Source organism: Mobula hypostoma, chromosome 2 (assembly GCF_963921235.1).
Source record: "Mobula hypostoma chromosome 2, sMobHyp1.1, whole genome shotgun sequence".
NCBI lineage: Eukaryota > Metazoa > Chordata > Chondrichthyes > Myliobatiformes > Myliobatidae > Mobula > Mobula hypostoma.
In genome coordinates, this window is record NC_086098.1 from 247353484 (window position 1) to 247372736 (window position 19253).

The 19253-nt window shown below is 49.4% G+C and overlaps 1 protein-coding gene across 3 annotated transcripts in view; it reads left to right on the forward strand.

The window, feature by feature from the left end:
- The window catches only part of LOC134343072 (tripartite motif-containing protein 46-like), an 81124-nt gene that overhangs the window by 25450 nt on the left and 36421 nt on the right, over positions 1-19253 (forward strand). For all 3 annotated transcript variants that reach the window (XM_063041931.1, XM_063041933.1, XM_063041932.1), the window contains exon 3: positions 16854-17197. In XM_063041931.1, coding sequence (XP_062898001.1) covers positions 16854-17197 — 344 coding nt within the window. The remainder of the gene's footprint in view (positions 1-16853; positions 17198-19253) is intronic.

The window sequence follows — 19253 nt, forward strand, 5'->3', positions numbered from 1 at the left end:
AAACCATCAATGATAAATGTCTCTCTCTGTCTCTCTTCAGAGAGTTAATAGGGGTACTCCTGGATCCCCTCACACTGTTAAGGATCTGTCCATTAACACTGTACACTGCCTTCAAGTTCAGTCTTCCAACATGAATCACTTCACACTTTTCCAGAATGATTGTTGTCCTTTTTGGTTCCTTCCTTTCCAAGTGGGCAGTATTATTTTCCGATATTATACTCCCATTTGCCGGCTTACTTTGCCATTGATATTTGTGAAAAGTTGTCAGCTGACGTCAGTGGTGAGGAAGGCAAAGCGATGTTAGCATTCATTTCGAGAGGAGCAGAATATAAAGGAAACGATGTAATGCTGAGGCTTTATTAGACATTAGACAGACCAGATTTGGAGACAGTGAACGCAGAGAGGATGCTACCAGTAACGGTAGATTCTAGGACCAGAGGGCACAGCCTCTGGCTATCCCTTTAGAACACAGATGAGAAGAAATGACCTTAGCCAAACGGTGGTGACTCTGTGGAATTTATTGCTACAGACAGCTGTGGAAACCAAATCATTGGGTGTTTTTAGAGTAGAGGCTGATGGGTTCTTGATTAGTGAAGACATCAAAGGTTACTGAGTGAAGCAGGAGAATGGGATTGAGGGAAAATAATTTAGCCATCATCGAAGGGTGGAACAGAACTGATGGGCCGAATAGCCTAATTGTGCTCTTGAGTTTTATCATGGAACACACACAAGATGTTGGAAGAATTCATCAGGTCAGGCAGCATCTATGGAGAGGTATAAATAGTCAGAGTCTCGGCCAGAAACATGAACTATTTATTCCCCTTCCGTAGATGCTGCCTGATCTCCTCAGCTCTTCCAGCATTTAGTGTGCCTTGCTCTGGATTTCCAGCATCTGCAGGATCTTTCTTGTGTGGGTGATGGTGGAGGGTTGTTTCTGGAGGCCTGTGACCTGTGGCGTTCCCTGGCTTGTCTCTGGCCAGTTTCAAAAGCCTGAAAGCTCATACCAGCAGTCTCAAAGACGACTTCTACCCTGCTGTTATCAGATTATTGAAAGACCTCGTCCATGACAAGATGGATTCGTGGCCTGACGATTACCTCATTATGATCTTGTACTTTGTCTCCCAGCACTGCAGTTTCTCTGTCGCTGTGACACTTTGTTCTTGTTTTACCTCGTTCCACATCCATGCACTCTGTAATGATCTGATCGGTATGAACAGTGTGCAAGACCAGCTTTTCACCAGGGCTTGGTACATGTGATAATGTACTAATGCCAAATAACAGCAGGGTAGAAGTCCTCCTTCGGTGTGGAGGTGCGTGTTTTCAGGCTCCCGTGTCTGCCCGATGGAAGAAGGGAAACGAATCTGGGTGAGATCTTTGATGCTGGTGGTTTATCGGCGCAACAGGATGTGTAGGCAGAGTCCACGGAGGGGAGGCCGGTTTCCGTGATGTGCTGAGCTGATGCTTGCGGGGTCCATTTGCAGGTTTGAGTGATTTTGTTGGAAGGGTGGGGAGGAGGAGGGGTGAGAGTTCTTGGGGAGCTTTATATAGTGGGGGGGCTCTGGCAAGGTGAGGGGGGAGTAATGTGTCTGGGATGTTTCTCCCTCTCACTGCCTTCTGAAAGACGTATTTCTCCATAGTTCCTCCGTCGGGTGTGTGGGCAGCTGGTGCGTCAGGCTTAGTTAATGTCCTTCTGCGAGTTTCGTCACCCTGCCGTGGTGGAGAGGCTGGAGTTCCTGAGATGCCAAGGGGATGCCTCTGGGGCTCAGCTCTGTGTAGGGACACCCATGTTGGTAAGGTTATGAGGATGTTCCAAAGAAACATCCGACCAAGATGTCAGTGGAGCTGGTGGAAGGTGATGACACATCACAAGGGCAGTAAGGGGGAGGAAGGTGGCAGCAGTGAAGTGACCCAGTCAGCTGTTTGCTGTTGTGTGCTGGGGCAGCAGGCTGAGGGTAGCAGACACCAACAGAATCAACAAACTCATTCGTAAGGCCAGTGAAGTTGTGGGGATGGAACTGGACTTTCTGACGGTGGTGTCTGAAAAGAGGATGCTGTCCAAGTTGCATGCCATCTTGGACAATGTCTCCCATCCACTACATAATGTACTGGGTGGACACAGGAGTACATTCAGCCAGAGACTCATTCCACTGAGATGCAACACAGAGCGTCATAGGAAGTCATTCCTGCCTGTGGCCACCAAACTTTACAACTCCTCCCTTGGAGGGTCAGACACCCTGAGCCAATAGGCTGGTCCTGGACTTATTTCCTGGCATAATTTACATATTACTATTTGATTATTTATGGTTTTATTACTATTTAATTATTTATGGTGCAACTGTAACGAAAACCAATCTCCCCCAGGATCAATAAAGTATGACTATGACTGTCTGGTACTCTACGCCACTGGGCCCTGACCCCGATCTGTCCCCTCACGATGAACACGCACAAGTGTTTCCGTTTATACTGACCCTGTGTCGCCCTCTCCAGCCACCTGAGGCCTCACCGATGCACGACGGCTTAGGGGAACATCATGCCACACTCGAGCGCTCACACTACTGACGGGAACTAGTTGAACAGAGGTTGGTGGTGTCGTGGATTGTGTAGGTTGTAAAGTTTACCCAAGTGAAGATTATCCAGTGGGTATGGACCTGTTGCAGATGTGGCCGGAGTAATGTCAGATGGAATTTGACTCTGGTAAGCGTGAGGGATTGGAGACGGTGCACAATTAACGGTAGGAGGTACCGGCAGGTGATGGGTGAGACCACGTGAGGGGGAAGGTGGGCGGATAGGGGAGGGAGTTGAAGAGAGAAGCTGGGAGGTGATAGGTGGGAAAGGTAAAGTGAAGAAGAAGGAATCAGCTAGAAGAGGAGATTGGGAGAAAGGAAATGAGATGGGGCACCAGAGAGAGGTGATAGGCGGGTGAGGAGAAGAGAAGGGGTAAGAGGGGAGCCAGAATGGGAAGTAGATAAAGAGGGGAGGGGGGTAGAAATGACTGGAAATTAGGGATGTTCATGCTGTCAGGTCGGAGGCTATCCAGATGGAATATGAGATGTTGCTCCAATTAAAGGGGGGCCTCATGCTGGCATTAGAGGCCATGGACCAAGCTGAGGAGCACCTTACACCTCCTTTGGTAGACACATATCTCCACCCTGCCACCCAGGTTAGAATGGGAATTGAAATTAAAATGGTTGGCTGCTGGGAAATTGTGCTTGTTGCAGACGGAGCAAAGGTGCTCAACGGTGTTCACTTAAGGAACCTTTAAGAGTGCCGTGGGCGGCGGGGTGGAGATGCGTCTCTACCAAAGGAGGTGTGAGGTGCTCCTGACCTCTTCTAGTCTGCAGGTCCTCCTTGGGAGTAGGTGGTGGATGGTCATATGAGCAGCTGCTGCTCATCACAAGTCCTGGTTATGCAACCAATGAGGCCAGGGAGACGATCTCTGAAGAGTACTGATGATGGCTGGGGTCACCCATCTTGTAAAGACACTGCCCAGGCAATGGCAACCACTTCTGTAGAAAAATTTGCCAAGAATAATCACGGTCAAGACCATGATCTCATACAACATGATCTCATACAACATGATCTCATACAACATGATGGTGATGAGTAGAGGTCTTGTTAAGAGGTGTCTTGGGGTCCAAGTCAACATTGTGTCCAATTTATTTTTAACACAGCTGCATGGACCAACCATTGCCCTGTGCAGAAAATTATTACACTGCCTGAAAACTGTGCGAACTTTAAATGTTTTTTGTAATATGCATACTATGAATATTCAGAATGAAAATTGAAAACTCACATACTTTAGATTTTATTTATTGATCGAAGGGTATAATGAAATACAGAACAACAAAGAAAATCTTTAACATTGCATTCAGCAGGTTAGCCGTTTACTAACAGTGAGCTACTAACTTCCATTCTGTGTTTACTGTTACAATTTGTAACAGTGCTGCAATTTGAAACACTGACAATGTAAATACATTGAGCCTCAAAAATGTTTCAAAGTAAAGATTATGTATGTTATTTAGAAAATTTGTGGATAATATTCATTAACACATAATTACAGCGTGTTTCAAAGTTATATTAACATTACATAAAAGAAAATTCGAGCTGTGCAGCAATGAAGGCTATGTGCATGGTGGCATTTCAGTTACTGTGTGGCCGTGAAAGTGGCTCCACAAATCAGTTGGTTAAAAAAGGTGTATGCCATAGTTTACTTCATTAATGGAGGTTTTGTGTTCAAGTCAGGAGGTTGAGTTGCAGCTAACTGAAACTTTATATCATAACTTTCTTTACAGAGCACTTACAGACGATGTAGTTCAAAGTGCTTTAAATGCAATAAAAGTACAAGCATGAAAAAAATATATAAAAATAAGCATGTAATTGAAAGAGAAAATGATGTTAATTGAAAGCAAGGTTAAATGGCTTTGAGCAGGCATTTGAAAGTGTCACCTGAGTCTGCATCCCTAATACTTGAAGGAATTGTCTTCCACAGTTCAGGAGCATAGTTCAAAAAAGCTATTCAAAAAATGGATTCAGCAGTGGCTGGGTGGGAGATGCCAGAGAGTAGTGGTGGATAACTGTTCGTCAGATTGGAGGATGGTGTCTAGTGGTGTGCCTCAGGGATCTGTACTGGGTCCAATATTGTTTGTCATATACATTAATGATCTGGATGATGGGGTGGTAAATTGGATTAGTAAGTATGCAGATGATACTAAGATAGGTGGTGTTGTGGATGATGAGGCAGGTTTTCAAAACTTGCAGAGAGATTTAGGCCAGTTAGAAGAGTGGGCTGAAAGATGGCAGATGGAGTTTAATGCTGAAAAATGTGAGGTGCTACATTTTGGTAGAACTAATCAAAATAGGACATACATGGTAAATGGTAGGGCATTGAAGAATGCTGTAGAACAGAGGGATCTAGGAATAATGGTGCGTAGTTCCCTGAAGGTGGAATCTCATGTGGACAGGGTGGTGAAGAAAACTTTTGGTTTGCTGGCCTTTATTAATCAGAGCATTGAGTATAGGAGTTGGGATGTAATGTTGAATTTGTATAAGGCATTAGTAAGGCCAAATCTGGAGTATTGTGTACAGTTCTGGTCACCGAATTATAGGAAGGATGTCAATAAAATTGAGAAAGTACAGAGGACATTTACTAAAATGTTGCCTGGGTTTCATCTCCGAAGTTACAGAGAAAGGTTGAACAAGTTAGGTCTTTATTCTTTGGAGTGTAGAAGGTTGAGGGGAGACTTGATAGAGGTGTTTAAAATTATGATGGGGATTGATAGAGTTGACATGGTTAGACTCTTTCCATTGAGAGTGGGGAAGATTCAAACAAGAGGGCATAGGTTGAGAATTAAAGGACAAAAGTTTAGGGGTAACATGAGGGGGAACTTTACTCAGAGAGTGGTAGCTGTGTGGAAAGAGCTTCCAGCAGAAGTGGTAGAGGCAGGTTCTATGTTGTCGTTTAAAGTTAAATTGGATAGATATATGGACAGGAAAGGAATAGAGGTTTATGGGCTAAGTGCAGGTCGGTGAGAATAGGATAGGGTAAGAGTTCAGCATGGACGAGAAGGGCTGAGATGGCCTGTTTCCATGCTGTAATTGTTATATGGTTATAAGCTGACCTTTGAGGGAGATGGTTTAAGTTTCGGGGTCCAGCAGCAGAAGATCTATAAGTTTGAGCAGGATTACACAGTGAGAACGATTCGACAAAGTTTTCTGGTCCCAGGCTATTAAGAGCTTTAAGGTCGCATCTGGTGCACTGCATTCAATCTGGTCACCTCGTGTGGAGGCTTTGGGGAGGGTGCAGTAGAGGTTCGCCAGGATGCTGCCTGGATTAGAGGGTATGAACTACAAGAAGTTGGACAAACTTGGGTTGTTTTCTCGGGGGCAGTGGAGCCTGAGGGAAGATATGATAGAGATTTATAAAATTATGAGAGGCATAGACAGTTGTTACCTGTTATCTTTTATCCTGGAATTGTAATATTTAATACTAGAGGGCAGGGGTTCCCAACATACAATGAGGGTCTGTGGCCCCAGGGTGGGAACCCATGATGACAGGACAGGTTTAAAGAAGATGTGAAGGGCCAGTTTTAATTTGCATGGCGGGCTGAGTGCCTGGAGTATGCTGCCGGGGGGCGGGGGGAGGCAGATACGATAGAGGTCTTTAAGAGGCTCGTAGACAGGCCCATGCAGGGATATGGGAATTGTGTAGGCAGTTATAATTAATTTAATTAGACATTTAATTACTAGTTTAATGAGTTTGGCAGCATTGTGGGCCAAATAGACTGTCCTGTGCTCTTCTGTTGTATGTTTAGCAAGTGAGAGAGCCGCAGGTCACTGCATTCATCTGATACAGAAACATAGAAACATAGAAAACCTACAGCACAATACAGGCCCTTCAGCCCACAAAGCTGTGCCGAACATGTCCCTACCTTAGAACTACCTAGGCTTTACCCATAGCCCTCTATTTTTCTAAGCTCCATGTAGCCATCCAGGAGTCTCTTAAAAGACCCAATTGTATCCGCCTCCACCACCGTCACCGGCAGCCCATTCCACACACTCACCACTCTCTGCATAAAAAACGTACCCCTGACATCTCCTCTGTACCTATTTCCTAGCACCTTAAAACTATGCCCTCTCGTGCTAGCCATTTCAGCCCTGGGGAAAAGCCTCTGACTATCCACACGATCAATGCCTCTCATCATCTTATACACCTCTATCAGGTCACCTCTCAGCCTCCGTCGCTCCAAGGAGAAAAGGCCGAGTTCACTCAATCTATTCTCATAAGGCATGCTCCCCAACCCAGGCAACATCCTTGTAAATCTCCTCTGCACCCTTTCTATGGCTTCCACATCCTTCCTGTAGTGAGGCAACCAGAACTGAGCACACTACTCCAAGTGGGGTCTGACCAGGGTCCTATATAGCTGCAACATTACCTCTCGGCTCCTAAACTCAGTTCCATGATTGATGAAGGTCAATGTACCGTATGTCTTCTTAACCACAGTCAACCTGCGTAGCAGCTTTGAGTGTCCTATGGACTCGGACCCCAAGATCCCTCTGATCCTCCACACTGCCAAGAGTCTTACCATTAATATTATATTCTGCCATCATATTTGACCTACCAAAATGAACCACCTCACACTTATCTGGGTTGAACTCCATCTGCCACTTCTCAGCCCAGTTTTGCATCCTATCAATGTCCCGCTATAACCTCTGACAGCTCTCCACACTATCCACAACACCCCCAACCTTTGTGTCATCAGCAAATTTATTAACCCATCCCTCCACTTCCTCATCCAGGTAATTTATAAAAATCACAAAGAGTAAGGGTCCCAGAACAGATCCCTGAAGCACATCACTGGTCACCGACCTCCATGCAGAATATGACACGTCTACAACCACTTTTTGCTTTTTGTGGGCAAGCCAGTTCTGGATTCACAAAGCAATTTCCCCTTGGATCCCATGCCTCCTTTACTTTCTCAATAAGCCTTGCATGGGGTACGTTATCAAATGCCTTGCTGAAATCCATATACACTACATCTACTGCTCTACCTTCATCAGCATGTTTAATCACATCCTCAAAAAATCCAATCAGGCTCATAAGGTGAAAGACAAAGCCATGCTGACTATTACTCCTCATGCCACTCCAAATGTTCATAAATCCTGCTTCTCAGGATCTTCTCCATCAACTTACCAACCACTGAAGTAAGACTTACTGGCCTATAATTTCCTGGGCTATCCCTACTCCCTTTCTTGAATTAGGGAATAACAGCCGCATCCCTCCAATCCTCCGGAACCTTTCCCGTCCTCATTGATGACGCAAAGATCATTGCCAGAGGCTCAGCAATCTCCTCCCTCGCTTCCCACAGTAGCCTGGGGTATATCCCGTCCAGTCCCAGTGACTTATCCAACTTGATGCTTTCCAAAAGCTCCAGCACATCCTCTTTCTTAACATCTACATTCTCAAGCTTTTCAGTCAGCTGCAAGTCATCCCTACAATCGCCAAGATCCTTTTCCATAGTGAATACTGAAGCAAAGTATTCATTATTTCCACCGCTGTTTCCTCCGGTTCCATACACACTTTTCCATTGTCACACTTGATTGGTCCTATTCTGTCATATCTTATCCTCTTGCTCTTCACATACTTGTAGAATGCTTTGGGGTTTTCCTTAATCCTGTCTGCCAAGGCCTTCTCATGGCCCCTTCTGGCTCTCCTAATTTCATTCTTAAGCTCCTTCCTGCTAGTGTTATAATCTTCTAGATTCCTATCATTACCTAGTTTTTTTGAACCTTTCGTAAGCTCTTCTTCTTGACTAGATTTACAGCAGCCTTTGTACACCACTGTTCCTGTACCCTACCATCCTTTCCCTGTCTCATTGGAATGTACCTACTCAGAACCCCACACAAATATCCCCTGAACATTTGCCACATTTCTTTGGTATGTTTCCAATTTATGCTTCCAAGTTCCTGCCTGATAGCCTCATATTTCCCCTTACTCCAATTAAACGTTTCCCTCACTTGTCTGTTCCTATCCCTCTCCAATGCTATGACAACGGAGATAGAATTGTGATCACTATCTCCAAAATGCTCTCTTACTGAGAGACTTGACCCCTGACCAGGTTCATTTCCCAACACCAGATCAAGTACAGCCTCTCCTCTTGTAGGCTTATCTACATATTGCGTCAGGAAACCTTCCTGAACATATCTAACAAACTCCACCCTATCTAAACCCCTCACTTTAGGGAGATGCCAATCAATATTTGGGAAATTACAATCTCCCACCAGGACAACCCTGTTATTATTACACCTTTCCAGAATCTGTCTCCCTTTCGGCTCCTTGATGTCCTTGTTACTATTGTGTGATCTGTAAAAAAAAACACCCAGTAAAGTTATTGACCCCTTCCTATTCCTAACTTCCACCCACAGAGACTCTGTAGACAATCCCTCCATGACTTCCTCCTTTTCTGCAGCTGTGACACTATCTCTGATCAGCAGTGCCACTCCCCCACCTCTTTTGCCCCCCTCCCTGTCCTTTCTGAAACATCTAAAGCCTGGCACTTGAAGTAGCCATTCCTACCTCTGCATCTGTAATGGCCACAACATCACAGATCCAAGTACTGATCCACGCTCTAAGCTCATCCGCTTTATTCATAATACTTCTCGCATTAAAATAGACACATCTCAAACCATCGGTCTGAGCGCGACCCTTCTCTATCACCTGCCAATCCTCCCTTTCGCACTGTCTCCAAGCTTTGTCTGAATTAATGCTTGCTGGACCTCTCTCCCTCACGTTCACTCTGTTCGCACTGTCAACAGCCCCTACACTTTCCCATTCATTCCCACCATCTGCACTCCCAACAGACCCCATCCCTTCCCATTCACTCTGACCATCCACACTCCCAAAGGGACACCACCCCTTCCCATTCACTCCCACCATCCACACTCCCAAAGGGACACCACCCCTTCCCATTCACTCCCACCATCCACACTCCCAATGGGACCCCATCCCTTCCCATTCACTCCCACCCTCCACACTCCCAAAGGGACACCACCCCTTCCCATTCACTCCCACCATCCACACTCCCAATGGGACACCACCCCTTCCCATTCACTCCCACCATCCACACTCCCAATGGGACCCCATCCCTTCCCATTCACTCCCACCATCCACACTCCCAATGGACCACACCCCTTCCCATTCACTCCCACCCTCCACACTCCCAATGGGACACCACCCCTTCCCATTCACTCCCACCATCCACACTCCCAATGGGACACCACCCCTTCCCATTCATTCCCACCATCCACACTCCCAATGGGACACCACCCCTTCCCATTCACTCCCACCATCCACACTCCCAATGGGACACCACCCCTTCCCATTCACTCCCACCATCCACACTCCCAATGGGACCCCATCCCTTCCCATTCACTCCCACCATCCACACTCCCAATGGACCACACCCCTTCCCATTCACTCCCACCCTCCACACTCCCAATGGGACACCACCCCTTCCCATTCACTCCCACCATCCACACTCCCAATGGGACACCACCCCTTCCCATTCACTCCCACCATCCACACTCCCAATGGGACCCCATCCCTTCCCATTCACTCCCACCATCCACACTCCCAATGGACCACACCCCTTCCCATTCACTCCCACCCTCCACACTCCCAATGGACCACACCCCTTCCCATTCACTCTCACCCTCCACACTCCCAATGGGACAGCACCCCTTCCCATTCACTCCCAGCATCCACACTCCCAATGGGACACCACCCCTTCCCATTCACTCCCACTGTCCGCACTCCCAATGGGACACCACCCCTTCCCATTCACTCCCACCGTCCACACTCCCAATGGGACCCACCCCTTCCCATTCACTCCCACCGTCCGCACTCCCAATGGGACACCACCCCTTCCCATTCACTCCCACCATCCACACTCCCAATGGGACCCCACCCCTTCCCGTTCACTCCCAATGGATCCCACCGTCCACACTCCCAATGGACCCCACCCCTTCCCGTTCACTCCCAATTTCTCAATGCCTGTGAACCATAATTATTGAAATGTTTGTGTATACTGTATTGTCCTAATCTTTGACACATATTGTCTGTGTGCGCCTGCAGTGGGGAGACTCGAGTGTATCTGAACGTACAGATGTGTATTTGATCCTGTAGCTATTTACGTTCGGTTGAAGGCCCTAATTCCGGCGGGCTCTGCTAATTTGAAGCTGTTTCTGTGAATAGTGTGAACCGTGGAATATTGTGGTATTATAAGCTGATGTTGTCATGACTGAATAAAAGTTACGGTCAGTAGATAGGTAGATGTATTTTATTGATCCCGAGGGAAATTTGGTTTTGTTACAGCCGCACTAACCAAGAATAGAGTGTAAATATAGCAATACAAAAAACCCCAACAAACAAACAACAAAATGCAAACTATGCCAGATGGAAAATAAGTCCAGGACCAGTCTATTGGCTCAGGGTGTCTGACCCTCCACGGGAGGAGCTGCACGTTCGATGGCCACAGGCAGGAACGACCTCCCGTGCCGCCCAGTGTTGTATCTCGGTGGAATATGGCCGAAGTCCAACAGTAAAAAGTTCAATATCCAGTCTGCAAACACATTCCTCGATCATAATATACCCCGGATTGCACCATCCGTTGTTAACCAGAACAGTAAGCACCCAACTCCTTTACACTTACCGCTCTCAGTGCACTTCCGGTCAGCCGGAACGGTATTACCCACCGAACTCCTCTTCTCCAGCAGTGTGTGTCCATGTCGCAGTGCACCGTATCTTCAAAGTTCAAAGTAAATGTGTTATCGAATTGATTATTTTTATTTATATATATAAATATATATATATATATAAAAAATGTCACTGTATACTACGCTGAGGTTCATTGTCTTGCAGGCATTCACAGGAAAATAATGCCACAGAATTTATGGGAAAATATAAAGAATAACTGACAACCAAGTTGCAAAAGATGACAAATTATGCAATTAGTAAAAAGAAAATAAATAATACTGAGTTTAGAGTGTCGACTGGTTTAGTGAGTTCGGGTTGTGGAGTGAGTTGGAGTGGAGGTGAGTTTAGAGTGTCGAGTGGTGGAGTGAGTTGGAGGGGAGGTGAGTTTAGAGTCGAGTGGTGGAGTGAGTTGGAGTGGAGGTGAGTTTAGAGTGTCGAGTGGTGGAGTGAGTGCAGGTTGTGGAGTGAGTTGGAGTGGAGGTGAGTTTGGAGTGTCGAGTGGTGGAGTGAGTTGGAGTGGAGGTGAGTTTAGAGTGTCGAGTGGTGGAGTGAGTGCAGGTTGTGGAGTGAGTTGGAGTGGAGGTGAGTCTAGAGTGTCGAGTGGTGGAGTGAGTGCAGGTTGTGGAGTGAGTTGGAGTGGAGGTGAGTTTGGAGTGTCGAGTGGTGGAGTGAGTTGGAGGGGAGGTGAGTTTGTAGTGTCGAGTGGTGGAGTGAGTTGGAGGGGAGGTGAGTTTGGAGTGTCGAGTGGTGGAGTGAGTTGGAGGGGAGGTGAGTTTAGAGTGTCGAGTGGTGGAGTGAGTTGGAGTGGAGGTGAGTGTAGAGTGTCGAGTGGTGGAGTGAGTTGGAGTGGAGGTGAGTTTAGAGTGTCAAGTGGTGGAGTGAGTGCGGGTTGTGGAGTGAGTTCGAGTGGAGGTGAGTTTGGAGTGTCGAGTGGTGGAGTGAGTTGGAGGGGAGGTGAGTTTAGAGTGTCGAGTGGTGGAGTGAGTTGGAGGGGAGGTGAGTTTGGAGTGTCGAGTGGTGGAGTGAGTTGGAGTGGAGCTGAGTTGGAGTGGAGGTGAGTTTAGAGTGTCGAGTGGTGGAGTGAGTTGGAGGGGAGGTGAGTTTAGAGTCGAGTGGTGGAGTGAGTTGGAGTGGAGGTGAGTCTAGAGTGTCGAGTGGTGGAGTGAGTGCGGGTTGTGGAGTGAGTTCGAGTGGAGGTGAGTTTGGAGTGTCGAGTGGTGGAGTGAGTTGGAGGGGAGGTGAGTTTAGAGTCGAGTGGTGGAGTGAGTTGGAGGGGAGGTGAGTTTGGAGTGTCGAGTGGTGGAGTGAGTTGGAGGGGAGGTGAGTTTGGAGTGTCGAGTGGTGGAGTGAGTTGGAGTGGAGGTGAGTTTGGAGTGTCGAGTGGTGGAGTGAGTGCGGGTTGTGGAGTGAGTTGGAGTGGAGCTGAGTTGGAGTGGAGGTGAGTTTGGAGTGTCGAGTGGTGGAGTGAGTTGGAGGGGAGGTGAGTTTGGAGTGTCGAGTGGTGGAGTGAGTTGGAGGGGAGGTGAGTTTGGAGTGTCGAGTGGTGGAGTGAGTTGGAGTGGAGGTGAGTTTGGAGTGTCGAGTGGTGGAGTGAGTTGGAGGGGAGGTGAGTTTGGAGTGTCGAGTGGTGGAGTGAGTTGGAGGGGAGGTGAGTTTGGAGTGTCGAGTGGTGGAGTGAGTTGGAGGGGAGGTGAGTTTAGAGTGTCGAGTGGTGGAGTGAGTTGGAGTGGAGGTGAGTGTAGAGTGTCGAGTGGTGGAGTGAGTTGGAGTGGAGGTGAGTTTAGAGTGTCGAGTGGTGGAGTGAGTTGGAGGGGAGGTGAGTTTAGAGTGTCGAGTGGTTGAGTGAGTGCGGGTTGTGGAGTGAGTTGGAGTGGAGGTGAGTCTAGAGTGTCGAGTGGTGGAGTGAGTTGGAGTGGAGCTGAGTTGGAGGGGAGGTGAGTGTAGAGTGTCGAGTGGTGGAGTGAGTTGGAGGGGAGGTGAGTTTAGAGTCGAGTGGTGGAGTGAGTTGGAGTGGAGGTGAGTTTGGAGTGTCGAGTGGTGGAGTGAGTTGGAGGGGAGGTGAGTTTAGAGTCGAGTGGTGCAGTGAGTTGGAGGGGAGGTGAGTGTAGAGTGTCGAGTGGTGGAGTGAGTTGGAGGGGAGGTGAGTTTGGAGTGTCGAGTGGTGGAGTGAGTTGGAGGGGAGGTGAGTTTAGAGTGTCGAGTGGTTGAGTGAGTGCGGGTTGTGGAGTGAGTTCGAGTGGAGGTGAGTTTAGAGTGTCGAGTGGTGGAGTGAGTGCGGGTTGTGGAGTGAGTTGGAGTGGAGGTGAGTTTGGAGTGTCGAGTGGTGGAGTGAGTGCGGGTTGTGGAGTGAGTTGGAGTGGAGGTGAGTTTGGAGTGTCGAGTGGTGGAGTGAGTTGGAGGGGAGGTGAGTTTAGAGTGTCGAGTGGTGGAGTGAGTTGGAGGGGAGGTGAGTTTGGAGTGTCGAGTGGTGGAGTGAGTGCGGGTTGTGGAGTGAGTTGGAGTGGAGGTGAGTTTAGTGTCGAGTGGTGGAGTGAGTGCGGGTTGTGGAGTGAGTTGGAGTGGAGGTGAGTTTGGAGTGTCGAGTGGTGGAGTGAGTTGGAGGGGAGGTGAGTTTGGAGTGTCGAGTGGTGGAGTGAGTTGGAGGGGAGGTGAGTTTAGAGTGTCGAGTGGTGGAGTGAGTTGGAGGGGAGGTGAGTTTGGAGTGTCGAGTGGTGGAGTGAGTTGGATTGGAGGTGAGTTTGGAGTGTCGAGTGGTGGAGTGAGTTGGAGTGGAGGTGAGTTTGGAGTGTCGAGTGGTGGAGTGAGTTGGAGGGGAGGTGAGTTTAGAGTGTCGAGTGGTGGAGTGAGTTGGAGGGGGGGTGAGTTTGGAGTGTCGAGTGGTGGAGTGAGTTGGAGGGGAGGTGAGTTTAGAGTGTCGAGTGGTTGAGTGAGTGCGGGTTGTGGAGTGAGTTGGAGTGGAGGTGAGTTTAGAGTGTCGAGTGGTTGAGTGAGTGCGGGTTGTGGAGTGAGTTGGAGTGGAGGTGAGTCTAGAGTGTCGAGTGGTGGAGTGAGTTGGAGTGGAGGTGAGTTTAGAGTGTCGAGTGGTTGAGTGCGGGTTGTGGAGTGAGTTGGAGTGGAGGTGAGTCTAGAGTGTCGAGTGGTGGAGTGAGTTGGAGTGGAGGTGAGTTTAGAGTGTCGAGTGGTTGAGTGCGGGTTGTGGAGTGAGTTGGAGTGGAGGTGAGTCTAGAGTGTCGAGTGGTGGAGTGAGTTGGAGTGGAGGTGAGTTTAGAGTGTCGAGTGGTGGAGTGAGTTGGAGGGGAGGTGAGTTTAGAGTCGAGTGGTGGAGTGAGTTGGAGGGGAGGTGAGTTTAGAGTCGAGTGGTGGAGTGAGTTGGAGGGGAGGTGAGTTTGGAGTGTCGAGTGGTGGAGTGAGTTGGAGTGGAGGTGAGTTTGGAGTGTCGAGTGGTGGAGTGAGTTGGAGGGGAGGTGAGTTTAGAGTCGAGTGGTGGAGTGAGTTGGAGGGGAGGTGAGTTTAGTGTTGAGTGGTGGAGTGAGTGCAGGTTGTGTAGTGAGTTGGAGTGGAGGTGAGTTTGTAGTGTCGAGTGGTGCAGTGAGTTGGAGGGGAGGTGAGTGTAGAGTGTCGAGTGGTGGAGTGAGTTGGAGGGGAGGTGAGTTTGGAGTGTCGAGTGGTGGAGTGAGTTGGAGTGGAGGTGAGTTTGGAGTGTCGAGTGGTGGAGTGAGTTGGAGGGGAGGTGAGTTTAGAGTCGAGTGTTGGAGTGAGTGCAGGTTGTGTAGTGAGTTGGAGTGGAGGTGAGTTTGTAGTGTCGAGTGGTGGAGTGAGTTGGAGGGGAGGTGAGTTTGGAGTGTCGAGTGGTGGAGTGAGTTGGAGGGGAGGTGAGTTTAGAGTGTCGAGTGGTGGAGTGAGTTGGAGGGGAGGTGAGTGTAGAGTGTCGAGTGGTGGAGTGAGTTGGAGGGGAGGTGAGTTTAGAGTCGAGTGGTGGAGTGAGTTGGAGGGGAGGTGAGTTTGGAGTGTCGAGTGGTGGAGTGAGTTGGAGTGGAGGTGAGTTTGGAGTGTCGAGTGGTGGAGTGAGTTGGAGGGGAGGTGAGTTTAGTGTCGAGTGGTGGAGTGAGTGCAGGTTGTGCAGTGAGTTGGAGTGGAGGTGAGTTTGTAGTGTCGAGTGGTGGAGTGAGTTGGAGGGGAGGTGAGTGTAGAGTGTCGAGTGGTGGAGTGAGTTGGAGTGGAGGTGAGTTTGGAGTGGAGGTGAGTTTGGAGTGTCGAGTGGTGGAGTGAGTTGGAGGGGAGCTGAGTTTGGAGTGTCGAGTGGTGGAGTGAGTTGGAGTGGTGAGTTTGGAGTGTCGAGTGGTGGAGTGAGTTGGAGGGGAGGTGAGTTTGGAGTGTCGAGTGGTGGAGTGAGTTGGAGGGGAGGTGAGTTTGGAGTGTCGAGTGGTGGAGTGAGTTGGAGGGGAGGTGAGTTTGGAGTGTCGAGTGGTGGAGTGAGTTGGAGGGGAGGTGAGTTTGGAGTGTCGAGTGGTGGAGTGAGTTGGAGGGGAGGTGAGTTTGGAGTGTCGAGTGGTGGAGTGAGTTTGGAGGGGAGGTGAGTTTGGAGTGTCGAGTGGTGGAGTGAGTTGGAGGGGAGGTGAGTTTGGAGTGTCGAGTGGTGGAGTGAGTTGGAGGGGAGGTGAGTTTGGAGTGTCGAGTGGTGGAGTGAGTTGGAGGGGAGGTGAGTTTGGAGTGTCGAGTGGTGGAGTGAGTTGGAGGGGAGGTGAGTTTGGAGTGGAGGTGAGTTTGGAGTGTCGAGTGGTGGAGTGAGTTGGAGGGGAGGTGAGTTTGGAGTGGAGGTGAGTTTGGAGTGTCGAGTGGTGGAGTGAGTTGGAGGGGAGGTGAGTTTGGAGTGTCGAGTGGTGGAGTGAGTTGGAGGGGAGGTGAGTTTGGAGTGTCGAGTGGTGGAGTGAGTTGGAGGGGAGGTGAGTTTGGAGTGTCGAGTGGTGGAGTGAGTTGGAGGGGAGGTGAGTTTGGAGTGTCGAGTGGTGGAGTGAGTTGGAGTGGAGGTGAGTTTGGAGTGTCGAGTGGTGGAGTGAGTTGGAGGGGAGGTGAGTTTGGAGTGTCGAGTGGTGGAGTGAGTTGGAGGGGAGGTGAGTTTGGAGTGTCGAGTGGTGGAGTGAGTTGGAGGGGAGGTGAGTTTGGAGTGTCGAGTGGTGGAGTGAGTTGGAGTGGAGGTGAGTTTGGAGTGTCGAGTGGTGGAGTGAGTTGGAGGGGAGGTGAGTTTGGAGTGGAGGTGAGTTTAGTGTCGAGTGGTGGAGTGAGTTGGAGGGGAGGTGAGTTTGGAGTGTCGAGTGGTGGAGTGAGTTGGAGGGGAGGTGAGTTTGGAGTGGAGGTGAGTTTGGAGTGTCGAGTGGTGGAGTGAGTTGGAGTGGAGCTGAGTGAAGTTGCCCACTCCTGGTTGCTGAAGCTGCTGGTGTGGGACGTGGGGCCTCGGGGAGACTGGTTGCTCTGTAACAGCTGCCGCTGTGCATTTGCGTCACTGAACTTGGCCGTGACTTTCTGGAGCAAGTCTGGGTGCAGGAGATTGTGAGTCTGAGTGGTACTCACCCCACACTCGTTAACTACCTTGCTTCTCCCGCAGGTTACGGTACGTACCCGGGCCGCCGACGTGGCGCTGCCCACGCGCAGACCATCAGCATGCCCTGCCCGAGCTGCCAGCGGGACGTGGACCTGGGAGAGCGCGGTCTTTCCGACCTCTTCCGCAACCTGACGCTGGAGCGGATCGTGGAGCGCTACAAACACTCGGCGGAGCTGGGGGCGGCTGTGCCCTGCCAGGCGTGTAAGCCCCCTGCCCAGGAGGCTGCCAAGGGCTGCACCGACTGTCGGCTCAACTACTGCAAGGAGTGTTTCAAGCTCTATCACCCCTGGGGCACTCCGAAGGCCCAGCACGAGTCCATCGGGCCCACCCTCAGCTTCAGACCCAAGGTCAGTCTTGCTGCCCTTCTGGCTTGAGCGGGGAGGGAGGGAGCTTCCGCTGGCAGCGGAATCCGGATTGACAGAACACTGCTGGGGAACTGTACGACTGATGGCTGAATTAGGCCATTCAGCCCGTCGAGTCTGCTCTGCCGTTCGATCACGTGCGATGTATTTTCCTTCACAACTCCATTCGATGCCCTGACTAATGTATCCACCGCCGCTTTAACGGCAATGGATTCCACAGATTCTCCACCCCCCAGCTGAAGAAATTCTCCTCATCTCTGTTCTAAGGGATGTCCTGCTGTTCTGAGGCCCTGCTCTCTGGTGATGGATTCTCCCACCATAGGAAACCTCCTCTCTCGGGCCGGCTGGTGGCGCAACGACATCGGCACCGGACCCAGGAGCGGAGGTTCCCGGGTTCGAAACCAGTCGGGTCCGCTCCCGAGTACGCTTTCCATCCATGCCGGGTTGAGTGTCGAGATCGCAACTCGACCTCGTAAACTAAAGGGAAAAATACTGCGAAAATGTCTGTGTGGGGAGTGGCGCCACACAGTCTCTCTCTCGCTCCGCGCCTTGTAAAAAAGCCATGAAAAAGACATCATCACGGAGGCACACGCCAAAAAAAAAGGAAACATCCTCTTCACATCTTTTCTATCCAGGCCCTTCAATATGAAACAGGTTTCAATGAGATCCCCCCCTCCATTCCTCTCAACTCCAGCAGTTTGTGTGCAAACTTAAAGCACACAGTATCGGGGGTAAGGTATTGATGTGGGTGGAGAATTGGTTAGCAGACAGGAAGCAAAGAGTGGGAATAAACGGGACCTTTTCAGAATGGCAGGCGGTAACTAGTGGGGTACCGCAAGGCTCAGTGCTGGGACCCCAGTTGTTTACAATATATATTAATGACTTGGATGAGGGAATTAAATGCAGCATCTCCAAGTTTGCGGATGACACGAAGCTGGGCGGCAGTGTTAGCTGTGAGGAGGATGCTAAGAGGATGCAGGGTGACTTGGATAGGTTGGGTGAGTGGGCAAATTCATGGCAGATGCAATTTAATGTGGATAAATGTGAAGTTATCCACTTTGGTGGCAAAAATAGGAAAACAGATTATTATCTGAATGGTGGCCGATTAGGAAAAGGGGAGGTGCAACGAGACCTGGGTGGCATTATACACCAGTCATTGAAAGTGGGCATGCAGGTACAGCAGGCGGTGAAAAAGGCGAATGGTATGCTGGCATTTATAGCGAGAGGATTCGAGTACAGGAGCAGGGAGGTACTACTGCAGTTGTACAAGGCCTTGGTGAGACCACACCTGGAGTATTGTGTGCAGTTTTGGTCCCCTAATCTGAGGAAAGACATCTTTGCCATAGAGGGAGTACAAAGAAGGTTCACCAGATTAATTCCTGAGATGGCAAGACTTTCATATGAAGAAAGACTGGATGAACTGGGCTTGTACTCATTGGAATTTAGAAGATTGAGGGGGGATCTGATTGAAACGTATAAAATCCTAAAGGCGTTGGACAGGCTAGATGCAGGAAGATTGTTCCCGATGTTCGGGAAGTCCAGAACAAGGGTCAGAGTTTGAGGATAAAGGGGAAGCCTTTTAGGACCGAGATTAGGAAACACTTCTTCACACAGAGAGTGGTGAATTTGTGGAATTCTCTGCCACAGGAAACAGTTGAGGCCAGTTCATTGGCTATATTTAAGAGGGAGTTAGATATGGCCCTTGTGGCTAAAGGGATCGGGGGTATGGAGGGAAGGCTGGTACAGGGTTCTGAGTTGGATGATCAGCCATGATCATAATAAATGGCGGTGCAGGATTGAAGGGCCGAATGGCCTACTCCTGCACCTATTTTCTATGTTTTCTATGTTTCTAAGTACAGACCCAGAGCCATCAAATGCTCCTCATAAGATAACATTTTCTATCCTGGAATTATTTTCATGGTTCTTCCCTAATGTCAGCACATCCTTTCTTAGATGAGAGGCCCAAAACTGCTCACAATCACAGTACTACAAGTGAGTCCTCACCAGTGCCTTATAAAGCCTCAGCATTGCATCCCTGATT